General features: G+C 35.2%; 2 protein-coding genes across 3 annotated transcripts; both read left to right on the forward strand.

Moving 5' to 3' along the window:
- The first annotated feature begins 3,654 nt into the window (after positions 1–3,654).
- On the forward strand, positions 3,655–13,692 carry LOC148206797 (uncharacterized). 2 transcript variants are annotated; one of them, XM_088104759.1, is made up of 3 exons: positions 3,659–4,180; positions 6,052–7,220; positions 13,459–13,692. In XM_088104759.1, the coding sequence occupies exons 2-3, from the start codon at positions 6,056–6,058 to the stop codon at positions 13,512–13,514; spliced, it is 1,221 nt and encodes a 406-aa protein (XP_087960885.1). In that variant the 5' UTR covers positions 3,659–4,180; positions 6,052–6,055; the 3' UTR covers positions 13,515–13,692. The 2 variants fall into 2 exon arrangements, 1 of the variants encoding a protein (XP_087960885.1); XR_015783743.1 differs by lacking the exons at positions 6,052–7,220; positions 13,459–13,692 and adding an exon at positions 5,690–5,933 and having other exon boundaries at positions 3,655–4,180.
- Positions 13,693–16,309: 2,617 nt separating this feature from the next.
- On the forward strand, positions 16,310–18,008 carry LOC124841922 (cyclin-D1-1-like). Its single transcript, XM_047318303.2, has 5 exons — positions 16,310–16,719; positions 16,810–16,896; positions 16,980–17,289; positions 17,378–17,493; positions 17,604–18,008. The coding sequence occupies exons 1-5, from the start codon at positions 16,456–16,458 to the stop codon at positions 17,778–17,780; spliced, it is 954 nt and encodes a 317-aa protein (XP_047174259.1). The 5' UTR covers positions 16,310–16,455; the 3' UTR covers positions 17,781–18,008.
- The last annotated feature ends 5,381 nt before the right edge of the window (positions 18,009–23,389 follow it).

Genomic DNA, 23,389 nt, shown 5'->3' on the forward strand with positions numbered 1-23,389 from the left:
CCTATTACTCAAAACCCATGGAAATCATGAGACAAAATCAAACCTATAGGCAAGACCCATATAAGCATCTTGTAGAAGCTAGTACTAGTTTCAACCATTATTAGGCAATAACAGATAATAAATCCATTCATAGAGGGTGACACATAGGCATGATCTATATTCTTTAAACTAATTGATCTAACCATTTAATCAAACTATCTTCTAATTGATCAAATTTTCCCATACTCCATCTATTGTTTCAGGTAACCAAACCATTTTAGGCAAACTTCAATGCACAGTATTTGCAAACATAAGCCATCACTTACCCAAAGTGACAATAAAAAAATGAACAAACAAAAAGGAGTAATTAGCATGCAAATTGTCATATTCTCTTCATAAAATATTCATCATTAGTTTATAGTGATTAGGTAGGTGTTAACAATGAACCTGCTTCATAACAATCAAAAGTAGGAACATGCAAAACTAAAGAATGAGCATAACCATTCTGAAAGAATGATTACAAACTATTGGTTAATAAAAGATGAAATCAGAAAAATAATGGAAGTCTGTTTTTGCAACTACTAATTATTTCTCTTTCAACCAAACTTTATAACATAGAGGTTATGGACAAGTCTGGCCATGTTTTCTTAGCAATAAGAACATAATTGGCCAAAGTAACATAGAGACCAGAAACATAAGCATGGTTAGGTATATTTAAGTATAAAAAAAAGAACAACCTCTACCCTAAGGCCAATAAGCAAATCTGTAAGGAATAATGGGACTGGAATCGGTGTTCGAAAATGAGAATAAGGAAATTGGTTTCTTGGTTTTTAAAGAGTTTGATGTATTGCTTTTAGATAGCTTTGTGAATTTCTAGAGTGGTCCTGGATTTGAGAGATATTCGAACAAACATCAAAATATTTTTTCAATTTTAATTTAACTTTATTCTTTTTAGGTTACTCATCCATCAAATAATGTTATATATCAATTTTGTTTTTCCATGCAGCAATATGCAAGTGTTTCCTTCCATCCATTTCTGTTCTATTATATTAAGCTTAAAAATGTATTATTTAAAATATGGATCTTTGAGGAATACTCAATCAGTAATTATTTAATACATAAATATGAGTACACTTTTCTATTGATGATTAATAATGCTAAAAATAAGGAAACTAACTCTAAATTTTAGCTAAATTTAGATGATAAAAAGTTATCTTAAGCAACACAAAAGTTAAGTAAGTCCACTTCCATTGTTAATCTTTTATTCTTACCAAGTAGGAGTATTACTTTTTAGCTATCGACACTACTATAACTAAATTTTGCGACGACTTAATATTTTTGTTAGAGTTTTCTTTTCCGACAAAAATAAACCGACATATATCATAAGGACCAAGGTTTACCTATTTTTTTAATTATAATGTATAATATTTTATTATAAAATTGTTTTTATCGGAATTTAAGTATTGCTTATGTCTTTTACCTTAAAAAAATCGATTTATTATAATAAATATAAATATATTTTATTTTTAATATAAAAAGTTACACTAATAATATAAGAACTTTAATTTTGTTAATTTTATTTTAATTTATTGTTGATCAAGGTATTGAAACTTATTTCAATGAATTTTATAATATAATTAAATTGTTTTTTTATTATAAATTCGCCAAGGTTATAATAGTCCCTAACTGGTACGGGAAGTCGTATCTTTCAATTACCTTTTCCCCATCTATAAGACTTAAATTTGAAATTCTGTTTAAAAAAAATATGTTTAATGTTACCTATACTTTCTGTTTTGAAAACTATATCGAGGTGGTCAAACTAAAAAAATGATAAAGTGATACAGTGACCAGTTCAATTACTATATATTGTACTAAAGAAATTTTGGTTAAGAGAAACTAAGTAAAAAAACTACTCAAAACCCTTTAAAGAATTTCTTTTAATACCATATTTAACATTTTAAAAATATAAACCTACAAATTTATGTACATTCTTAAATTTAGACATTTATTGTGAGAACCTAAAAATTTGAATTTAAAAGAGTGGATTGGTGCATTAGATTAATAGAATCAGATTTAGTATTTTAATATAAATATGAATTTCTGAAGAGCTTGGTTCATTAGCCTATTTCCATTCTCTCTTTAAAACTCAGTTCTTCAAAGTTCTATGTCTTCTCTCTACCACATCTATGCTTTCTCATTTCCATTTCTTCTCTTTAAGCCAGTGGATTTCCGATCAGGTGGCTCTCAAACGTCTGTGATGTAGAGAGCTTCACAACTGTCCGATTCGTTTTGGGTTCTAGGCTGGTAAGTCCCTGCATGTAACCTCTTCTCCGTTCTTAAACCTAGCACATGCAATCTTTGTTGGTTGCATGCGTCTTGTGTTTTCCCTTTTCTGTTCTCTGCTAAATTTCGAGCTCTAAGAGCTGTTTCCATCACCATTTCGGTGGTTGTAGGGTACTGTTAGGTTCTTCACCGAATAGGGTACTGTGGAAGCAGTGTTGTGAGCTGGACTGTTCAACTCTGAGGTAAGGGGAGCTATAATACTTTCTTATAAGTTGTTATATGTTAGGTGTATGGACTGATTTATGCACCATTGTGCTGTTTGGGTTGCATTTTTAAGTTTGAGTGTATGGAATGATATGTGCTGAAATGTTCACCTGTGAATCTGTGAACTAATGCTTGTGAACTGATTTAAACGTGTTGTGTGACTACAACTGAGGATGTTAGATGAGTAAAATCTGAGGTAGCAACTGTATGTTGAAAGTTAAAAGGATTGATAGTGTTTTGGGTCACTTGAGAGGAAGTGAGGTAGTGATTTTGGGCACTGGAGGTCTTGTGTGTTCTTGTGCTATTTGGGTAGCTCAGATAGGTCAATTCTGACTTGTTAGGAATCTCAAACTGGTCTAAAACAAGTTACAAGTAGTAGAATTGGATTTGGGTCCCTAAGTTGTTGATTTTGGTGTTCTAGAGTAGAATTTGAGTCTAAATCACTTTAGAATTGTAGTAGGAACGTTTATAATCATTTTGATAAGTTTAATTAGGTATAAAACATGAATTAGAGGTGTTAGAAGTTGGAGGGAAGGCCTAGAAATGGTAAGGGGGGATATGAGGGTCTGATTCTGCAGAACTTGCGTTCTGCAGATGATGCAGAGTCGCTATGCGAGCTGTCTCGCATAGCGAATCCCTGTAGAGAGTGCTCACTGTTTGGGTCATTCGTTGTGCGAGTTGGCACGTGTGCGAATGACTAGAGGGTGTGCTCTCTGTTTGGTGATTCGCATAGCGAATCAAGTCGCTGTGTGACTGATGGTGACCTGGAGCCACTGCCAGTTTAATTCGAAAGGCGAATTGGGCGCATACCATAGCGAGAGTTTTAGGGGGGTTGGTCTCTGTTTAAGCTCTCGCATACGACTTGGGTTCGCTATGCGAGAAGACCTGAGGCTTGTAGCCTCAGCGAGTTAATTCGCATAGCGAATTAAGTGGGTGCGCTATGCGAGGGACATGAGGTACAACACCTCAACGAGTTAATTCGCCTTGCGAGTGAGGGTGCGTTGTGCGAATTCTGAGTCCAGTCTTCTCTTTTGCTCTCTCTCTTTGGTTGAATTAAGTGTGTGGCATGAACAAAATGCATAATATGATGATTGTAATTGTATTTCATTGAAAGTATGTGTGTAAGACCCTGAAAAATTAAAGGAAAATGTGAATCTCGGGTCATTAGTAGAGTAAGAAACCAAAAATGTATCAAGTTGTAACAAAAGTTAAAGTTTATATGCAAAATACAATGCTGTCAACTTTGACATGGTTTGGTATTTTAATTATAATTAATTGTACAAATTAGATATTAAGTTGATTCTTTTTCCATTAGAAAGTAGACTTGAATAGCTTCGATTCGAGTACTTATACGCATAATTCCGACAACGGGAAGGGGTTCAACCGGACTGACAAAGTTGTCAAAATCAGACTCACTCGCTGTACGCGTTTTGGACGCGTTTTGATACAGTAAACGCGTTTTACTATTTAAACACGTTTTTCTGGTTATTTAAGGGGGTTTTGGGGCTGAGAGAATTCCTAAGTTGAATCTGAGAACTGTTACCTAAAAGCATTGGACCAGAGAAGTTTTAGAGCTCAGTTTGGAGCCGCGAGAAGGAATTCTAAGGCAGAGGAACGTTGGGGAACTGTTTGACAGCAAGCTTAGGAGAAAACCGTAAGGGGAGCTAACCTTGAGTCTTTTTGTTTCTGTATGATTTTAAATTTGGTATATGTTTAGGATTTTGACTCTCTTTATGATTTTAGAATGAAATTCTGTTTCTGTTGTGTCTTTTGAATTGATCTACGGTTTGGAATCGGGAAGTGTTTCTGTTTTTGATAATTTTGAAGAGATCTTGTTCGCATTAAGTATTTTGAATCGGTGGAATTTTTTTTACGTATAGATCGAAGAATTTGAATTTGTTTATGGATTTAAAAAGGAGACTAGGCTTTTGATATGAAATTTTGGACTGGACTATTTATCCGCTATCTCTTTGTTAAATGTTTAGTTTAGATGTTTATAAGATTTGGATGAATATGGGTTGTTGATAGGAGATGAGTTTTTGGACGTCTATAAAGCCGGTATGATGGAAGGAACAGTCGGTATAGCCCGGAAAGTGAATTTTCGTGATTTTGGAATAGTAAATTCGCTAGAGTGAATGAGACAACTCGCTGGAGCGAGTTATGCATGACAAATTTAGTGTTTTTAATGTTTTTGACGTTTTGGGAGTTCTGGATGTCCGTTTTGGACGTTCTTTAGGTCGATATGGGGGTTTTTGACCCTTCCGAAGTCATCGGTGAGGGTATCTAATCTATTTGAACTACTTAAAGGTTCGAATTAATAGACCATAAAGAGTTATGTGTTAATAAGTAATGTTTTCTGTGAGGATGTGAAATGTCTGAGTATGTAAGAGTTATTTTCTTGAGATATGACTAAAGATGATAACATGTTGACATGTGTACTTATGAATGGAAAGTGTGGAATAGAGTTCCAAGGAGGAACTCCTGGTTGATTTTGTGTCAAGTACTGTACGTATGAATATAGGAACTCCGATTTAGTGGTTCATTCTTATGCTCTCAATAGTCTCGATCTCACTTAGAGAGAAAGCTATGTAGTGGAAAGTGGGAAATCCTTACCGAAGATCTACAATGGGGGACAGAGTAGGAAGGATGTAGCTTCAGTGGTTGTATTCATATCCGAAGATCCAGTTTGGGGGACAGAGTAGGATAAAATACTTGAGCTAGCAAGTAAGTGCATCCATATCCGAAGATCCAGTATGGGGGACAGAGTAGGAAGGATGTAGCTTCAGGGGTTGTATTCATATCCGAAGATCCAATTTGGGGGACAGAGTAGGATAGAATACTTGAGCTAGCGAATAAGTGCATCCATATCCGAAGATCCAGTTTGGGGGACAGAGTAGGATAGGATGTAGCTGAGTAAAGTACCACTGTAAGTGTAGAACTAGCTAAGAGTTCAATATTCATACGATTATCCAGATGAGTGAGTTTACGATGATAATGGTACGTTTATTATATTATTGAGTAATTTAACTTATAAGATGGAAGTTTGGTTAATTTACCATGATGTTTTGTATTGCATTAGCTCACCCTTGCTTTGTCTGTTGTGTGGTTGTTCTTTTGTGTTATGTGTTTTGTCTGGCGATGATCATCCGGTGGATGGGAGCAGAAGTTGGTGATATGCCGGTGGAGCAAGCATTAGATGGAGGATCGACGGAAGCTTAGTTTGAAGAATGAGCCTTATAAATTGTCTATGTTTTAAGTGTGAATCGTATTTGGTTTGAAATTTGAGTGTGGGTTTGTATAATAATGAGGAAAACTGTTATTCCTCCTCCTATCCACTGTTCTATTGTATCAATGATGTAAGAACTCTATTATAGTTTAATGCTATAATAATTGGGATGTTACATTAATGGTATCAGAGCAGTTCTTTCCTTAGGAATCCTGTAGGTTATGAAGATATCATGTTTTAGTTGTATCTTTCGACTATAGGAATTAATTTTTGGACTAATGGTTCCTCTCGTTGGACAGAACCATGGCATCCAGACCATCTTCTCCTCCTTCACCTGTACGGTCTGATGTCTCTAATCTGGTAAAAGTAATGGAATCATTTGTGGTGGCGATGCAGCAGCAGAATGCATCCTTGATGCAACATAACACAATGGCATTACAACAATTGGAAGCTGCTAGGGTGTCAGCCGAGGCACACCAAAGACAATATGTGGAATTAATGAACGGTGGTGCAAGAATTTCCACTGACCATTTTTATATTCCACCTACTCCAATTCAAGAATGGAGCCTAGAGAATTTTCTTCAACACCATCCAGCTAAATTCTGTGGCAATACTAGTGCTGATGAAGCAGACCAATGGTTTAGAGATATGGAGAGGATTTTCAATGCCAAAAACTGCCCGGAAGAAAATAGATTGGCTTATACCGAATATTTATTGTCAGGAGAGGCCAGTCACTGGTGGACCAGTACAAGGACATTGTTGGAAAGGAGTGGTACCCCGATCACCTGGAACTTATTCAAGAAGAAGTTCTATGCTGAATATTTCCCTGACAGTGTAAGGTTTACCAAAGAAGTGGAGTTTCTTCAGCTAGTGCAAGGGGGAATGTCCGTGACGGAATATGCTGATAAGTTTAAGCATCTGATCCGTTTTCACACTCTGGATATGGATGAAGAATGGCAATGTAGGAAGTTCGAAAATGGTCTTGGAGGAGATATCAAATTGCTAGTAAAAGGTTTATGTATTAAGGAGTTTCCTACCTTAGTGGAGAGGGCAAAAGTGTTAGAAAAGACCAAGAATGAAGTGCAAAGTCAGCAAAGACAACCACAGAGGATTGGTGGACCATCTGGGTCCAAGTTCAGTCATGGAGACAAGAGGAAGCCGTATTCTAAACCTCCTTTTCAAGCAATCAAAGGACCTTCGTTTCATCCATCAGGTCAAGAAGGGCAATCTAGCGTGGTGAAGTGTTTTCGCTGTGGAGGACCACATTATAAGTCTGTTTGCCCTCAGTTAGTTGGTCCTATGAAATGTTTTACCTGCGGGAAGGAGGGACATTTTGCCAGAAATTGTCCCACATCTGAAGGATCAAGGCTTCAACAACTAACTAATCAGCCTCAACAGATGGCAGATACCAAACCTCAGGCTGTGGGCAGAGTGTATGCGATGACTGGAGCGGAGGCAACTGGGCCAGGTAATCTTATCGTCGGCAATTGTTTATTGTTTGGGAAAGCTTGTTGTGTTTTGTTTGATTCTGGAGCTACGCACTCCTTTGTGTCTGATGATTGTGTACGAGAGTTAGGACTGCCTGTGAGTGAGCTACAATATGACTTAATAGTATCTACTCCAGCTTCTGGCTTAGTTAAGACATCTCTAGCATGTACTAGATGTCCTGTAGTAGTAGAAGGACGTCAGTTTAGAGTTAATCTTATCTGCTTACCTCTACAAGGTTTAGAGGTAATTTTAGGAATGGATTGGCTAACTTCCAATCACATTCTCTTAGACTGCGGTGCAAAGAGATTGTTGTTTCCTCAAGAGGAAGAGTCGAGGATATTATCTTCGGGAAAATTGTGGCGCGAAGTACAAGAAGGGTCGTGTTGCTTCATGGTGTTGACACACATGGAGGTTAACCAGAGTGGAGGGAACATGGATCACTTAGTGGTAAATGATTTCATGGATGTGTTTCCTGAAGATGTACCGGGACTGCCTCCTCAAAGAGAGATTGAGTTCGCAATTGATCTAATACCAGGCACCGGACCAGTATCAATTGCTCCGTATCGGATGGCTCCAGCTGAATTAACAGAATTGAAAAAGCAGATAGAAGACTTGCTTGAGAAGCAATTTATTAGACCAAGTGTTTCACCTTGGGGTGCGCCAGTGTTGTTGGTCAAGAAGAAGGATGGGAGCTCTAGATTATGTGTGGATTACAGACAGCTGAATAAGTTGACAATCAAGAACAAGTACCCGTTGCCAAGAATCGACGACTTGATGGATCAGTTACATGGAGCGAAAGTGTTTTCGAAAATTGATCTACGATCAGGTTATCATCAGATTTTAGTAAAAGCAGAAGATGTGCAAAAGACTGCTTTCAGGTCCAGATATGGACATTTTGAATACGTGGTTATGCCTTTTGGTGTAACCAACGCTCCAGCTGTATTCATGGACTATATGAATAGAATATTCAGACCTTTCTTAGATAAGTTTGTCGTAGTCTTCATAGACGACATTCTTATATACTCCAAGACTCGGGAAGAACACGTGGATCACCTTCGAACAGTTCTTGAGGTATTAAGAGGTAAAAAGTTGTACGCCAAGTTGTCCAAATGTGAGTTTTGGATGAAAGAGGTGCAATTTTTGGGACATGTCATATCGGCTGGTGGAATATCTGTAGATCCGGCTAAGGTTGAAGCTGTGCTTCAATGGGAGAGACCTAAGTCCGTAATTGAGATCAGGAGCTTCGTAGGATTAGCAGGGTATTACCGCAGATTCATAGAAGGATTCTCTAAGATTGTGTCACCATTGACGCAATTAACTCGTAAAGATCATCCATTTGCTTGGACAGACCGATGTGAAGCCAGTTTTCAGGAACTAAAGAAGAGGTTGACAAGTGCTCCAGTGTTAGTGATCCCTGACCCAAGAAGATCTTTCGAAGTATACTGTGATGCTTCATATCAAGGACTGGGATGTGTACTTATGCAAGAAAAGAAAGCGGTAGCTTATGCTTCGAGACAACTTAAAAATCATGAGAAAAATTACCCCACTCATGATTTAGAGTTAGCAGCTGTCGTATTTGCTCTGAAGATTTGGAGGCATTACCTATATGGCGCACAATTCCAAGTGTTCAGCGATCATAAGAGTTTGAAATATCTTTTTGATCAAAAGGAATTAAACATGAGACAGAGAAGGTGGATGGAGTTTTTGAAGGATTATGAGTTTGAACTTCTATATCATCCAGGTAAGGCTAATGTAGTGGCAGATGCTCTGAGCAGAAAGACAGTGCATGTATCTACTATGATGGTAAGGGAGTTAGAATTGATCGAGAAATTCAGAGATATGAAGTTGTATGTTGAGCTGAAGGCGGATTTCATCAGGTGCAGCAACTTAATAATATCAAGTGATTTGTTGGGTTTAGTCAGAGATAAACAATTATTAGATGCCGAGCTGCAGAAAACAGTGGGTTTATTGGGTACAGATCAAGCCAGAGAATTCATGTTAGGAACTGATGGCATTTTGAGGTTTAGAGACAGAGTCTGTGTCCCAGATAATGTTGAGATAAAAAGGTTGATTCTCGAGGAAGGACATCAAAGTCGTCTTAGCATGCATCCTGGTATGACTAAGATGTATCAAGATCTCAAGAAGTCTTTCTGGTGGTCTGGAATGAAGAGAGATGTGGCACAATTTGTGTCAGCATGTTTGACATGTCAAAAGGCTAAAGTAGAACATCAACGACCTGGAGGTATGTTACAACCACTAGAGATACCTGAGTGGAAATGGGACAGTATCGCTATGGATTTTGTAACCCACTTACCACGGACAGGAAAAGGTCATGATGCTATCTGGGTTGTGGTAGATAGGTTGACAAAGAGCGCTCACTTCTTGGCGATGAATCTAAAGATGCCAATGTTGAAGCTCGCCCAACTGTATATAAGAGAAGTAGTAAGACTACATGGAATACCGTCGAGCATAGTGTCAGATAGAGATCCGCGATTTACATCAAAATTCTGGCAGTCTCTACAACGTGAATTGGGTAGCAAATTACAAATGAGCTCTGCGTATCATCCACAAACTGATGGACAGTCTGAGAGGACGATTCAATCCTTAGAAGATCTGTTGAGGACTTGTGTTTTAGATCACTTGGGTATTTGGGATGAGGTCTTACCATTAATTGAATTCACTTACAACAACAGCTATCATACAAGCATTGGCATGGCACCATATGAAGCACTATATGGTAGGAGATGTAAGACACCCCTATGTTGGTACCAAGAAGGAGAAATAGTGATGTTAGGACCAGAATTAATTCAACAAACCACAGAAAAGGTGAAACTGATACAGGAAAGGATGAAGGCATCACAAAGTAGACAAAAGTCTTATGCAGATCATAGACGAAGGCCTCTTGAGTTTGAAGTGGGAAGTCACGTGTTTCTACGAGTTTCTCAGATGACTGGAGTTGGGAGAGCTATCAGATCCAAGAAGTTGTCTCCAAAGTTTCTTGGTCCATTCCAAGTTATCAAGAGAATTGGACCAGTAGCATATGAGATTGCACTACCTCCTCAATTGGCAAACTTGCACAATGTATTTCACGTATCTCAATTAAGGAAATATGTGTCAAGTCCTGATCATGTACTCGAAGTGGATGACGTTCAAGTCAGAGAAGATTTGTCATTAGACGCAAAACCAGTACGGATTCTTGATGTTCAGGCGAAGCAACTAAGAGGAAAGGATATTCGTACAGTCAAAGTATTGTGGAACGAGAAGACCCAAGAAATGACTTGGGAATTGGAAGAAGAAATGAAGAACTTCTATTCTCATTTATTTGATTAAAGAGTGTATTTTTCGAGGACGAAAAATTTTAAAGGTGGGGAGAATGTAAGACCCTGAAAAATTAAAGGAAAATGTGAATCTCGGGTCATTAGTAGAGTAAGAAACCAAAAATGTATCAAGTTGTAACAAAAGTTAAAGTTTATATGCAAAATACAATGCTGTCAACTTTGACATGGTTTGGTATTTTAATTATAATTAATTGTACAAATTAGATATTAAGTTGATTCTTTTTCCATTAGAAAGTAGACTTGAATAGCTTCGATTCGAGTACTTATACGCATAATTCCGACAACGGGAAGGGGTTCAACCGGACTGACAAAGTTGTCAAAATCAGACTCACTCGCTGTACGCGTTTTGGACGCGTTTTGATACAGTAAACGCGTTTTACTATTTAAACACGTTTTTCTGGTTATTTAAGGGGGTTTTGGGGCTGAGAGAATTCCTAAGTTGAATCTGAGAACTGTTACCTAAAAGCATTGGACCAGAGAAGTTTTAGAGCTCAGTTTGGAGCCGCGAGAAGGAATTCTAAGGCAGAGGAACGTTGGGGAACTGTTTGACAGCAAGCTTAGGAGAAAACCGTAAGGGGAGCTAACCTTGAGTCTTTTTGTTTCTGTATGATTTTAAATTTGGTATATGTTTAGGATTTTGACTCTCTTTATGATTTTAGAATGAAATTCTGTTTCTGTTGTGTCTTTTGAATTGATCTACGGTTTGGAATCGGGAAGTGTTTCTGTTTTTGATAATTTTGAAGAGATCTTGTTCGCATTAAGTATTTTGAATCGGTGGAAGTTTTTTTTACGTATAGATCGAAGAATTTGAATTTGTTTATGGATTTAAAAAGGAGACTAGGCTTTTGATATGAAATTTTGGACTGGACTATTTATCCGCTATCTCTTTGTTAAATGTTTAGTTTAGATGTTTATAAGATTTGGATGAATATGGGTTGTTGATAGGAGATGAGTTTTTGGACGTCTATAAAGCCGGTATGATGGAAGGAACAGTCGGTATAGCCCGGAAAGTGAATTTTCGTGATTTTGGAATAGTAAATTCGCTAGAGTGAATGAGACAACTCGCTGGAGCGAGTTATGCATGACAAATTTAGTGTTTTTAATGTTTTTGACGTTTTGGGAGTTCTGGATGTCCGTTTTGGACGTTCTTTAGGTCGATATGGGGGTTTTTGACCCTTCTGAAGTCATCGGTGAGGGTATCTAATCTATTTGAACTACTTAAAGGTTCGAATTAATAGACCATAAAGAGTTATGTGTTAATAAGTAATGTTTTCTGTGAGGATGTGAAATGTCTGAGTATGTAAGAGTTATTTTCTTGAGATATGACTAAAGATGATAACATGTTGACATGTGTACTTATGAATGGAAAGTGTGGAATAGAGTTCCAAGGAGGAACTCCTGGTTGATTTTGTGTCAAGTACTGTACGTATGAATATAGGAACTCCGATTTAGTGGTTCATTCTTATGCTCTCAATAGTCTCGATCTCACTTAGAGAGAAAGCTATGTAGTGGAAAGTGGGAAATCCTTACCGAAGATCCACAATGGGGGACAGAGTAGGAAGGATGTAGCTTCAGTGGTTGTATTCATATCCGAAGATCCAGTTTGGGGGACAGAGTAGGATAAAATACTTGAGCTAGCAAGTAAGTGCATCCATATCCGAAGATCCAGTATGGGGGACAGAGTAGGAAGGATGTAGCTTCAGGGGTTGTATTCATATCCGAAGATCCAATTTGGGGGACAGAGTAGGATAGAATACTTGAGCTAGCGAATAAGTGCATCCATATCCGAAGATCCAGTTTGGGGGACAGAGTAGGATAGGATGTAGCTGAGTAAAGTACCACTGTAAGTGTAGAACTAGCTAAGAGTTCAATATTCATACGATTATCCAGATGAGTGAGTTTACGATGATAATGGTACGTTTATTATATTATTGAGTAATTTAACTTATAAGATGGAAGTTTGGTTAATTTACCATGATGTTTTGTATTGCATTAGCTCACCCTTGCTTTGTCTGTTGTGTGGTTGTTCTTTTGTGTTATGTGTTTTGTCTGGCGATGATCATCCGGTGGATGGGAGCAGAAGTTGGTGATATGCCGGTGGAGCAAGCATTAGATGGAGGATCGACGGAAGCTTAGTTTGAAGAATGAGCCTTATAAATTGTCTATGTTTTAAGTGTGAATCGTATTTGGTTTGAAATTTGAGTGTGGGTTTGTATAATAATGAGGAAAACTGTTATTCCTCCTCCTATCCACTGTTCTATTGTATCAATGATGTAAGAACTCTATTATAGTTTAATGCTATAATAATTGGGATGTTACAATGTGAATGTATGAGACATGTTTGGTGGTTGAATGTAACAAAGTGTGGTTATTGGACGTAATTACATACTCCTCAAGGAGAGGATTCATGGTGGTGCCCTTGGTGTATTTTAGAATTATTTGCATGGTAGCTCAGTCTTGGGGGTTATCCTGACGCTCCAAGGGTCTTTCATTTTCAAGTAGAGAGGATTGAACCATGTGGTGAGGAGTAGCAGGAGGTCCTAGTCTTGGGTGCTTCCAGTATGGCCCAAGGTGAGTGATAACGGACTAACCTTGTGAGTGTGGTAGGGTGAAACCCATTGGCAACGACTTTGCAAAGCAATAGAAGCCACCACGAGTGCATGACCTGCCATAACTCGACAATCATTCTAAGTCTGGACGAGTCAAGTTTAAAGTGCAACAAGTCATGTTTGTATAGTCTAGTATATCTGTCTTTATTTGCATATTGTATGTGATTATTATAACATGATTTTTGTATATCTAGCTCACCCTTGCTTCTGTGTTGTGTTTTGCTTGTGTGTGTTTTTCTTTTGCAATGATCATCCACTTGGATGTGAGCAGAGGTGGATGAGGTGCCTCTGGAGCAGGCCTTGGAAGGAGATGACGTTGCTGCTTAGTCTAGTTAGGATTCCTAGTTGTTCCTGTTGATTTTGAAATACTTTAATATGTTTAAAGTTTTAAATTAAGACTTCTTTTGAGATGACTGTAACTTTAATGCTTTATTAGATATTATATTAAAAATGTAGACTTACTATATTATATATTTCTATATAATCTGGGATGTTACATTTCTAATTTTGTATTAATTTCTAAGAACCAAATATTTTATGTTTAGAAGGGATAAAGAATAAATATTAAAATTTTAACTTAGGTTTAATATATAAATTAAAATTTTAATTATTTCATATATTACTTTTATGAATATTATCAATTTTTAAGCTATCACATTCTCTTAAATTTCATTCTAAATTTCTCAAATCATTTCTATCTTTCCTTTAATCATATTCTATACTAATTTTTGTGTCATCAAAATTTTTATTTTCTTTTTATTTATGTTAGAAATGTTATATATTAGATATGAAATCAAAATTACAGGATCATCGATTTAATCAAATAAAATATAGGAGATTAATACAGGATTAGATCGTTCATTGAAAATCGTCTAATGTATAAAAAGTTGTGGAATGTATATAGGGTTAGTTAATTCAAAATCCTCTTGAACCCTTTATATAGCATTTTGAATATGATCATTACAATTTTGGCATAAGAAGCTCTATACGGAAAGTTTTAATATAATTTTCAAAGCTTTCTCGCTTCTATTTTTATTTAATGAAACAATCAAACAATATGATAGATATGATTACAAATTACACCTAAGCACAATTTCATATAATCATTTGTTCTCATTTTGAACTACGTGTGTATCCAAAATAACACCATCAATCCTTAATATGATTCAATTCGCAAATTTATGAGTTGTTGTGACGACATATCATAATATTTGTTTACTTGCAAAGCATTTCATGGTTTACAGATTAATTAATCAGACGGAATTCAAATAATCAGATAGCATGTAAATTATTAGTTTGTTGATAGGGTCCACTAAACTATTCCTCATTGTACCAATTATAGATGTTGTATAACTTCACTTTTTTTTTCAGTTGTACAAAACCTATGTTAGAGTTTAGAAGACATGTATACATTTAGACATAGAGTTAACACTTAATTTTAATCAATAGTTCCAGAAGGTTCAATTAACCTAGTGGATTTAGTATTAATTACTATCCAAGAAAATCAAGACGACATGTTTTAAATATAAGTAAAAATGAAATAATCAAGATATAAACTACACTTTACAAAATGATTTTGTAAGATTAAAATAGACTTAAATTCTATTTTCTAAGATGATATTAAAATCTATTAACAATATTTATTTTATCTATCGTACCATCTTTTATAAAGTCATTATTAAACCACTTATAAATATTTAATTTCATGCTTCATTGGATATGTTAAAAATCTTATATTTGAGTTATTTTTTGTCATAACAAATAAAAACATGTGTATGCACTACAAAATTTTTATTAAAAATTTATCATATCGTATTATAATTATATTTGGTACTAATTAAGAATGCAACTAAATAAGAAGTAAAGAGTAAGACATATCTATATCATTTTTCTTTTATTATATATATATATATATATATATATATATATATATTTGAAAATTCTTTTATAAATAATTTATATTAAACGATGAATGCATATTATATATCATCTACTAGTGGATAGTTATATGTTTAGGAGCCATATAATTTAAATAACTATCTTAATTAGTTCTAAATCTACTGTTACAATTTTATAATTATTTTATAAATGATCATTTTATGAATTATTATCATTGTTTTTAATATCAATTTGATATATTAATTTTAATAATGGTTGAACTATATATTGAACATTGAATCAATGTTTTAGTTACTTTAATGGCTAATTTAGTTTTAAAATTTTGGTCAAACCAATAAGATGGTTGGATTAATATAGAAATAATGGAAAAATTTGGATAATAAAAATTAAATTGAATTGATTAATCATTTTAAAGACATTTTGTTTTGCTAAACATTGTCACAATAATACTTATTACACAATGAAAATAAAATTCGTTAAAAACATAATATTTAATTATAAATGCATTCATGTCGTGATTTATAACGGAAAAATTATTAATTTTTTAACTATTGCATAAAGATAATGACTAACAAATTACAACTTTTTAATTTTTTATTAGTTGGTTGAGTAAAATTCTATACACTAATTACCTACATACATTAAACTTGATGTATATTATAGTTATGTATTTTATAGGACAACAGTGTTGCATTTTAATAGTTTACCCTGATTTTTGTTATTAACTTCTATTATCATATTAAGAAAAGTTTTTATTTTAATTGACTATAAAATAATATATAATATAATACACGACACTCGAGTTTTATAGTTTATAATCTTATCTTATAAAAATAAGACTATTTGACGAAAATTAAGTGAAATTATGACGTAGTTGCATGACTACATCGGACTGTGCATATAGCATTTCTCTCATCGCAATTGGCCAACAATAATAGATGTGGTCCCATGGGAGTGAAGTGTGACAGAGGAACTTGCTTGAATATTTTGTAGAAAACAATCAGAATCTCTTGAACAGGTTAAGATATCACGTGGAAATTCGACAAGTGTATGTATATCTTTGAACATACTCAAACTCCATTGAGATGACAGAGGTATCGATGCTCTAGATTGGTCCCACTAAATTTGGCAGCTCTTGATGACGAAGCTTCTTGTGAAGTTCTACAATGGCCCCTTAGATTCTGCCTTATTGAATGTATCCCACCCTAACCCAAAATGAAAAATACAAACAAAAATGCTGGTTGTTGAGTTTCGCATGTACGATGTCAGGTGCAAACAAATTGGCTTCATTATTCAAAACAATGGTATATATGATTGACAGTGTACTCGTTCATTTCTTGAGTTATTCGCTTATACATTCTTAATCACCATGTCGCTCGAGTCCACAAGCCACCAAACTCCTGACTTGTATTGCAGTGAAGTAACTAGCGAAGTGATTCACTTGGAGGATTCTGATGAGGCTTTGAAGTTGAATTATGTTCTGTGGGGAGACTCCAACAGTGATGAAAGTTGTCTATTGAGCTTATTAGAATCTGAAAATGACCAAGTACAGGAACAAACAAAGTCCACAGGACAGCTTCCCAAAACATGGCTGGTTAATGCTCGAGAAGAGGCCATAAATTGGATCCTAAAGGTGAATACATTGCTTGCATGCTTCCAAGCACTTAAACATGGTTTTACATTGTAACTATTTTTTGATAGTGATATTAGTCTCAATTTGCAGGTGCATGCTTACTACAGTTTTAGACCTGAGACAGCTTATCTTTCTGTAAATTACCTCGATCGTTTCCTCTTGTCACGCACCTTGACGGTATAGTAATTTCTATTCAGATTGGTATGATTGATGAAATATCAGTACAATGTTTGTTTTAACAAAATGGCATACTTGTGCAGCATGATAAAGCATGGCCTCTGCAGCTGTTATCAGTTGCTTGTCTTTCACTAGCAGCTAAAATGGAAGAAACCAAAGTGCCACTTCTTTTGGACCTACAAGTGATCGAGTCTAGGTTCCTCTTTAAGCCCAAAACAGTTCAAAGGATGGAACTTTTGGTTATGGCCAGTCTCAAGTGGCGATTGCGCCCTATAACCCCTTTTGATTTTGTCCATCTTTTCATTGCCAAGCTTTCATGGTCTGCTTCCACATGGGGTGATTTAAGTTTCACTGTTTCTCGTGTCTCAGATGTTATTATCAGAACATGTCTAGGTAACAAACTTTTACCCTTTACCCGTTACCACTTTATTGCAATATCTTAATGGCTGCTGAGTACTAAAGTGGATGAACATTTCACCAGTCATGGATTTCTTGGTGTTTTCACCATCCACAATAGCAGCAGCTGCCCTTTTATGGGCAAACAATCAATGTGTAGAAGACACGAAATCAGATTGTTTCCACGAGAATATAAACTTTGTAAGTGCCGTTGTAGTAAGACACGGAAGTGTGATAAATTATAATTTATAATCAAGGGTATTTTCTAATCTTTGCATCTTTAATGTTTCTGTTGTTAATTTTGGATTTAGGAGATGGTGCAGAAATGTTACAAACTAATGAAGCAGAAACAGATAATTCTCCGATCAGAATTTTATTGGCCAAGGAGTCTGCAATTATTGCCCCGAAGTCCCACCTGTGTGCTTGATGGTGCAGCTATGCAAGAAACATTGCTTTCTGATTGCAGCTGCCATGCATACAAGCCCTGACTTGAAGCCTTGCCACATGTGTCTCTAGCCAAGGAGGCCAAAGCATTGCTTTCTGATTGTCCACTTCTCATTCGTTATGATTTCTTTGATTTGGTGTGAGTGTGATTGTGTGTGAGTCTTCCATAAGACTCATTTGATTGGGTGTGCGTTTTCAACAAGGTTCATCATTGAACATTCTTTTACTGTAAACGAAAGTAGTTATATTGGACAATTCTAGGCAGTTATGGATTTTGATCTTTGAAAAGAAATACCAAGTTATACCTTTCTTTGTTGTGTGAGCCATATTTTTGTCACAAGGGCTAAATAAAATTCCTCCTTTTTGTGACAAGTTCCCTCCCAAATTGCAGAGTTATGAGCTAACTCGGATTACTCAATCTAAGCTAAGTCTGTTGAGGAGAAACAGAAATATTTGAATACCAAATGATGTAATGTTCATCCAATGAAACAAAATTAATATAGTAAAGAGAATTAAATTACTAATGTACTGTATATGGCTATTAGAAAAAAAGGTAGAAGGTAATCGAAAAGTCTAAAACAAATCAAATGTGTTTAATTTAATCCAAAACTTGTAGGAAGTACAATTTAGGATAGTCATGCTTCGATTTCAAACTAGATTACTGTATACAATCAAAATACGTACAATATTAACTTGTCTAATCCATATATTTCCTCTAGCAAAAGACTAATCACAGATTAAGCCTTCAACAATTCCACTGCTACACGATTTCTTCCGCAACTCAGTTTTAGACCTTTGGTCAATTGATGCCACACAAGCAGAATGGGTTTCCCACTGTTATGACAGTCTCAGTTTACGATTATTTATTTTAATAAGATTAAAAGGAGTGAAGGAGGTTTCCACTTAGGAATTGAGACGGATTTCAACATGTTCAGTTTCTGAGTAAAAATTTATCTTTTTTATTCATTTATATATCTAATAAGGGTATAATTTCTTGTTCCTCATTTCTATCGTATAAAAGATATACTCATATTAATTCCTCCATATTACTTTTAAGATGGGTAAGGGCTGTAAAATTAATAAAAGGGTCTTTGGGCCTTATGTGGTGCATCCAGGCCCATTAGATCAAAGGCACATGACCTTAGCAGGGGTCTTTCTCCTAAGTCAGCTTTTCATGTTAACTTTTTTTCTTCTCTATCTAAAAACTCATCTTCTAAATATTGCTCTGTTTTTTCTCTAAAATACCACCTTGTTGAACCGTTCAATTTTTGAATAGTTGGTGCTCAAACGTTCACCGCGTCAAAGGTTCCGTAACGGACCGAACGGATTCTTATTCCAACCGGTAAGTCACTTTCTTCTTTTCTCCACAGAGCTAATTATTTTTGTATGAATTTATTTTATACAAATATATGCAGGTTGAATGTTGAACTGGTGTGTTCTTGTGAAGCTGTTATACTATGTTAATTTTTATTGGATAATTATAACTGAGACGGTGGAATTGTGCTTAAATAATTTATGCTTTGGTGTTGAACTGGTACATGTGGCAATTATGTTTGTAAGTGTCTCTGTTGAAATTAATCTGTTTTGGTTGAAATTGTTCTGGTTGAAGGGTTTAGAGTAAGGGCTATGTGATAGCATGTATATGGGCAGGTACTGTTTAAGGTTACTGTGAGGGGAATGGTGACATATATAATTGGGTATTTGATGTCTTGAACACTGTAGGACAGTTTTAATAACTTACATAATTAAATCATAACTTATTAAAAGTCTTTCTTTGTTGGTAGGATAGAGGGGACTTAAAAACATGAGTTGGCACATCCCTGATCATAGAGCAGCCCTGGCCTGGTCCAATACGTTGTGACTAGTCATATGTGCTAGCGCAGAAGGTGAGTCTGATGCGTTCAGACATCTGAACCCTCTCCGGTGACCAATCGGGGGAAAGTAAGATCTTTACTATGATGAAAATTAGACAAGTAGTTTACCAACCAAATAAGAACATACATACATATATATATATATATATATATATATATATATATATATATATGTCTGTATGTATATTATTAAATGTTATGGAAATATAAGTTAGAAAAGCATGATATATATTATATTAACATATGAAACCTATGATATAAATTGTTATTATATGTATGTATATTATTAAATGTTATGGAAATATAAGTTAGGAAAGCATGATATATATTATATTAACATATGAAACGAATGATATAAATTGTTATCATTATATATATATATATATATATATATATATATATATATATATATATATGAACGTAAACTGGTGCATGGAGGGGATCTCACTCCTTTTTCTTCTTCTTTTTGGATTGATTGATGTTGTTTGACTGTCAGGATGTGTGTAGGGTGTGGTTGAGTGGTTGTAAAGCATATGAATGTGAACTACAATGATGCAATTAAGTATGAAGTGGACATCTCAGGGTGAGATGATTAAAAGAGATGTGTGGGGTGTTGTTGTTGTTCTGTATAACTGTATGGAGCTTTGAACTGGTATGTCTATCCTTACACTCGAAGCATTGTTTATGCTCAAATAGAGGAGAGCAGTGTAGGTGGTGAGAGTAGAGGGAGGTTCTCGTCTATAGTCTTAGAGTTTAAACATAGACAGATGGGGGATTTACCTTGCATAGTGTTGGGGAGTGCCAGCTGAACTACGCAAGTGCAAAGATGACCAATAGTTCGATAGTTATACCAATCCGGATGAGTCGTGTGAGTGTTTGAGTCATGGTTTAAAGTGTTATGCCTTGATTGTTCTTTATATGTAGCTAAGCACGATGATATTTATTGATTGAACTATATGATTACTGTTGTTTATCTAGCTCACCCTTGTTTCTTTGTTGTGTGTTGCTTGTGTATGTTTTCTTTTGCGATGATCATCCACTTGGATGGGAGCAGATGTTGTTGAGGAGGTTCTCTTGGAGCAAGAGTTGGAGGATGCTGATGATGCAATATAGTATTTTTAGGATTTCTAGTGCCTAAATGCAATAACAGCTCGATGTTCTATTAACCGAGTACAAGAGCAGTTCAGTGTTTCAACATCGAAGTACAAGAGCAAGAACAACTCGACGTTCCCACACACGAGTACAAGAAAAATTCAATGACCACAATAACAACTCGACGTTACATGAAATACCTGGAAAAAACTAGAAGGGTGTTGAATAGTGGTTTAGGAAAACTTTTTGCCAAAAGGTAGTTTAACAATATTGTCAAAGATTAAACTATTTATATAAGTTATTAAACACTTGACTTGAAAAGTTTTGTTCAAACTGCAAGTTCTTAAAATAAATATTTTTCAATCGTCTAGTCAAATTTGTTGCAGCGTTTTGAGAATGATAGCTCTTAGTCAAAATAATGTTTGGTGACAAGAGTTTTTATAAACGGTTGAGATAATAAGCAATTGTAGGGTTTCTAAGGAAGATGTTTACTGAGATTGAAGTAATAAACACATAGTTATTTTATAGCGGTTCGCTCCACCGAGCTATGTCCACTTCTCCTCTAAGACCTCTTAGAGGGTTCCACTATAATATTCAATAAGATTACAATTGAGTATTCACATCACTCATGGTATCACCTAGTCAATTCCAATAATTACACTAACTAGAACCGAGTTTCAACCACTCATGGTTGTGCGGTATTCTTCACCACTTATGGTATCCCTAAATAATCCTGGTATCATCCCGATACGATATCTAGTTAAGTTTCACCCATTCCTGGTTTCCACTAGACAAACTCGTCTAGCTACCGTCCACCCCATCGAGTTAAGTGTTAGGTTTTGAATTCTCTTCAAAATTTATAATTAATCAGATCGCTTACAAGTCCTTACACAATTATTCTCACGGAGAGGATGTGCATACAATAAAATTTAATCTAACATACTCTTAGAGTTTTTTATCTCCTTACAACAGTAAGCTTATGATTCTATAAAGCTTGAAAGTATTTTCTTTTCATTTGAACTTGTTTTTCTTCTCAGGTATTTTCTTTCATGTTTGTGTGCTTATTCACTTGCTCTTTTCTTCAACATTTTTCAATTTATAAGCTTCAAGAAAATGTCTGTTAGATATTACTTGCTTTGATCTTTGGATATTCTTAGTCTTGTCATAAGTAGCACTGTTGGTTAAAGTCAACTTGTCAAAACAAATATGCTTTTTCGGTACTTTATTAAAAGTAGGTTGTACAAACTCTTTGACGCAACTTTTGATAGAGAAAACATTTCGTGAATGTCTTCTTTGTCTCTAACATCCACTTCTGACTTGTATATGATAAAGTAGGTTGATGCTTGACTTAAGTAATTTACACAGAGTAGAGTAGATATGCATACAAGTAGATATGTCTTTTTTTCTTATCACTTTTGTTATTTTTCAATGTTGTGCATTCATGTCATTTAATACGCGTTCAGAACAACTATAAATTTTTCAAATTTTCTAAAGCGACATTTGATCATTTAAGCATTTTAGTAGAGATACCAAGCATTTCATGAGAGTTTCATTTTTGGATGAAAACTTCGTGTAACACATGATATCGTTTAGCCTTTTCAAGGCTTTTCTTAACCACGCCTTGTTTAGTGATTACTTGTTTGGTTCAAGAGCATGTATGTTTAGTAACGATATCTTTCAACATATGTTTTTGGAACAATGTTTGTACCTTTTAGTATGTTTACCAAAACATCATTTTATACATCATAGTAAAAGCTCGTTTAGCCTTTTTTAGCAAAGTATAGCACAAGTGCGTTTAGCAAGACTCTCACTTAGCACATTGAAGCATTTTGTGAAGAAATTGTTTAGTAGTGCGTCTACTCTTGTATTAGTGCGTTTATTGAAGCTTTTTTTAAAGCGTTTAGATTTCACAAAGTTTTTTCATAAAACGCTTATCTTTCAACTATGTTATTTTTTCAAAAATAACACTTTATCATATGTTCATTTCGTTTATTATTGTTTGTTAAACTTTAAAACATATGACGACGTTTAGACAGTTCAGTCTTATAGACGTTGTCTTAACATTACAATGCCCGAGTAAAGCAATAGCTCGACATTCAATTGAATTGAGTGTAAGAGCAATTCAGTGTTCCAACACCCTAGGTACAAGAGCAAGAGCACCTTGACGTTCCAATACCCAAGTACAAAAAGAATTCAGTAAGTACAAGAACAACTTGGCATTATAATGCCTGAGTACAACAACAACTCGACGTTCAGTGTTCAATTACAGGAGTAAACTCAGCATTTCAGTGATTGAGTACAAAAGAAACTCAGCGTTTCAAAGTCCAAGTACAAAAGAAACTCAGTGTTGCAATATAGGAACAACTCAGTGTTCTAATGTCCGACTACAAGATTAACTTGACGTTACAATACCCAAGCACAGGAGCAAATAACAACTCAATGTTACAATACTTGGATTATAGAAAGAACGATGCATAAGTTAGACCTAGTCTAGCGAAAGTCTGGCTACACACAAAACATTAAGCAAAAAGAAAGCTTGCATCTAAATGGGGTGACATGTATTGCATTGTAAACTCCTTCCAGAATAAAGCATATAAGCGAGAAGAACTTAATAGAAAGTCAATCATCGAGGTCACTACAAGACAAGATCTCAAGAGAAATAAGTACGAGGACAAACGTCCACTAAT

This window comes from Vigna umbellata, chromosome 1 (assembly GCF_029865625.1).
Source record: "Vigna umbellata cultivar VRB3 chromosome 1, Vumbellata_1.0, whole genome shotgun sequence".
Classification (NCBI taxonomy): Eukaryota; Viridiplantae; Streptophyta; class Magnoliopsida; order Fabales; family Fabaceae; genus Vigna; species Vigna umbellata.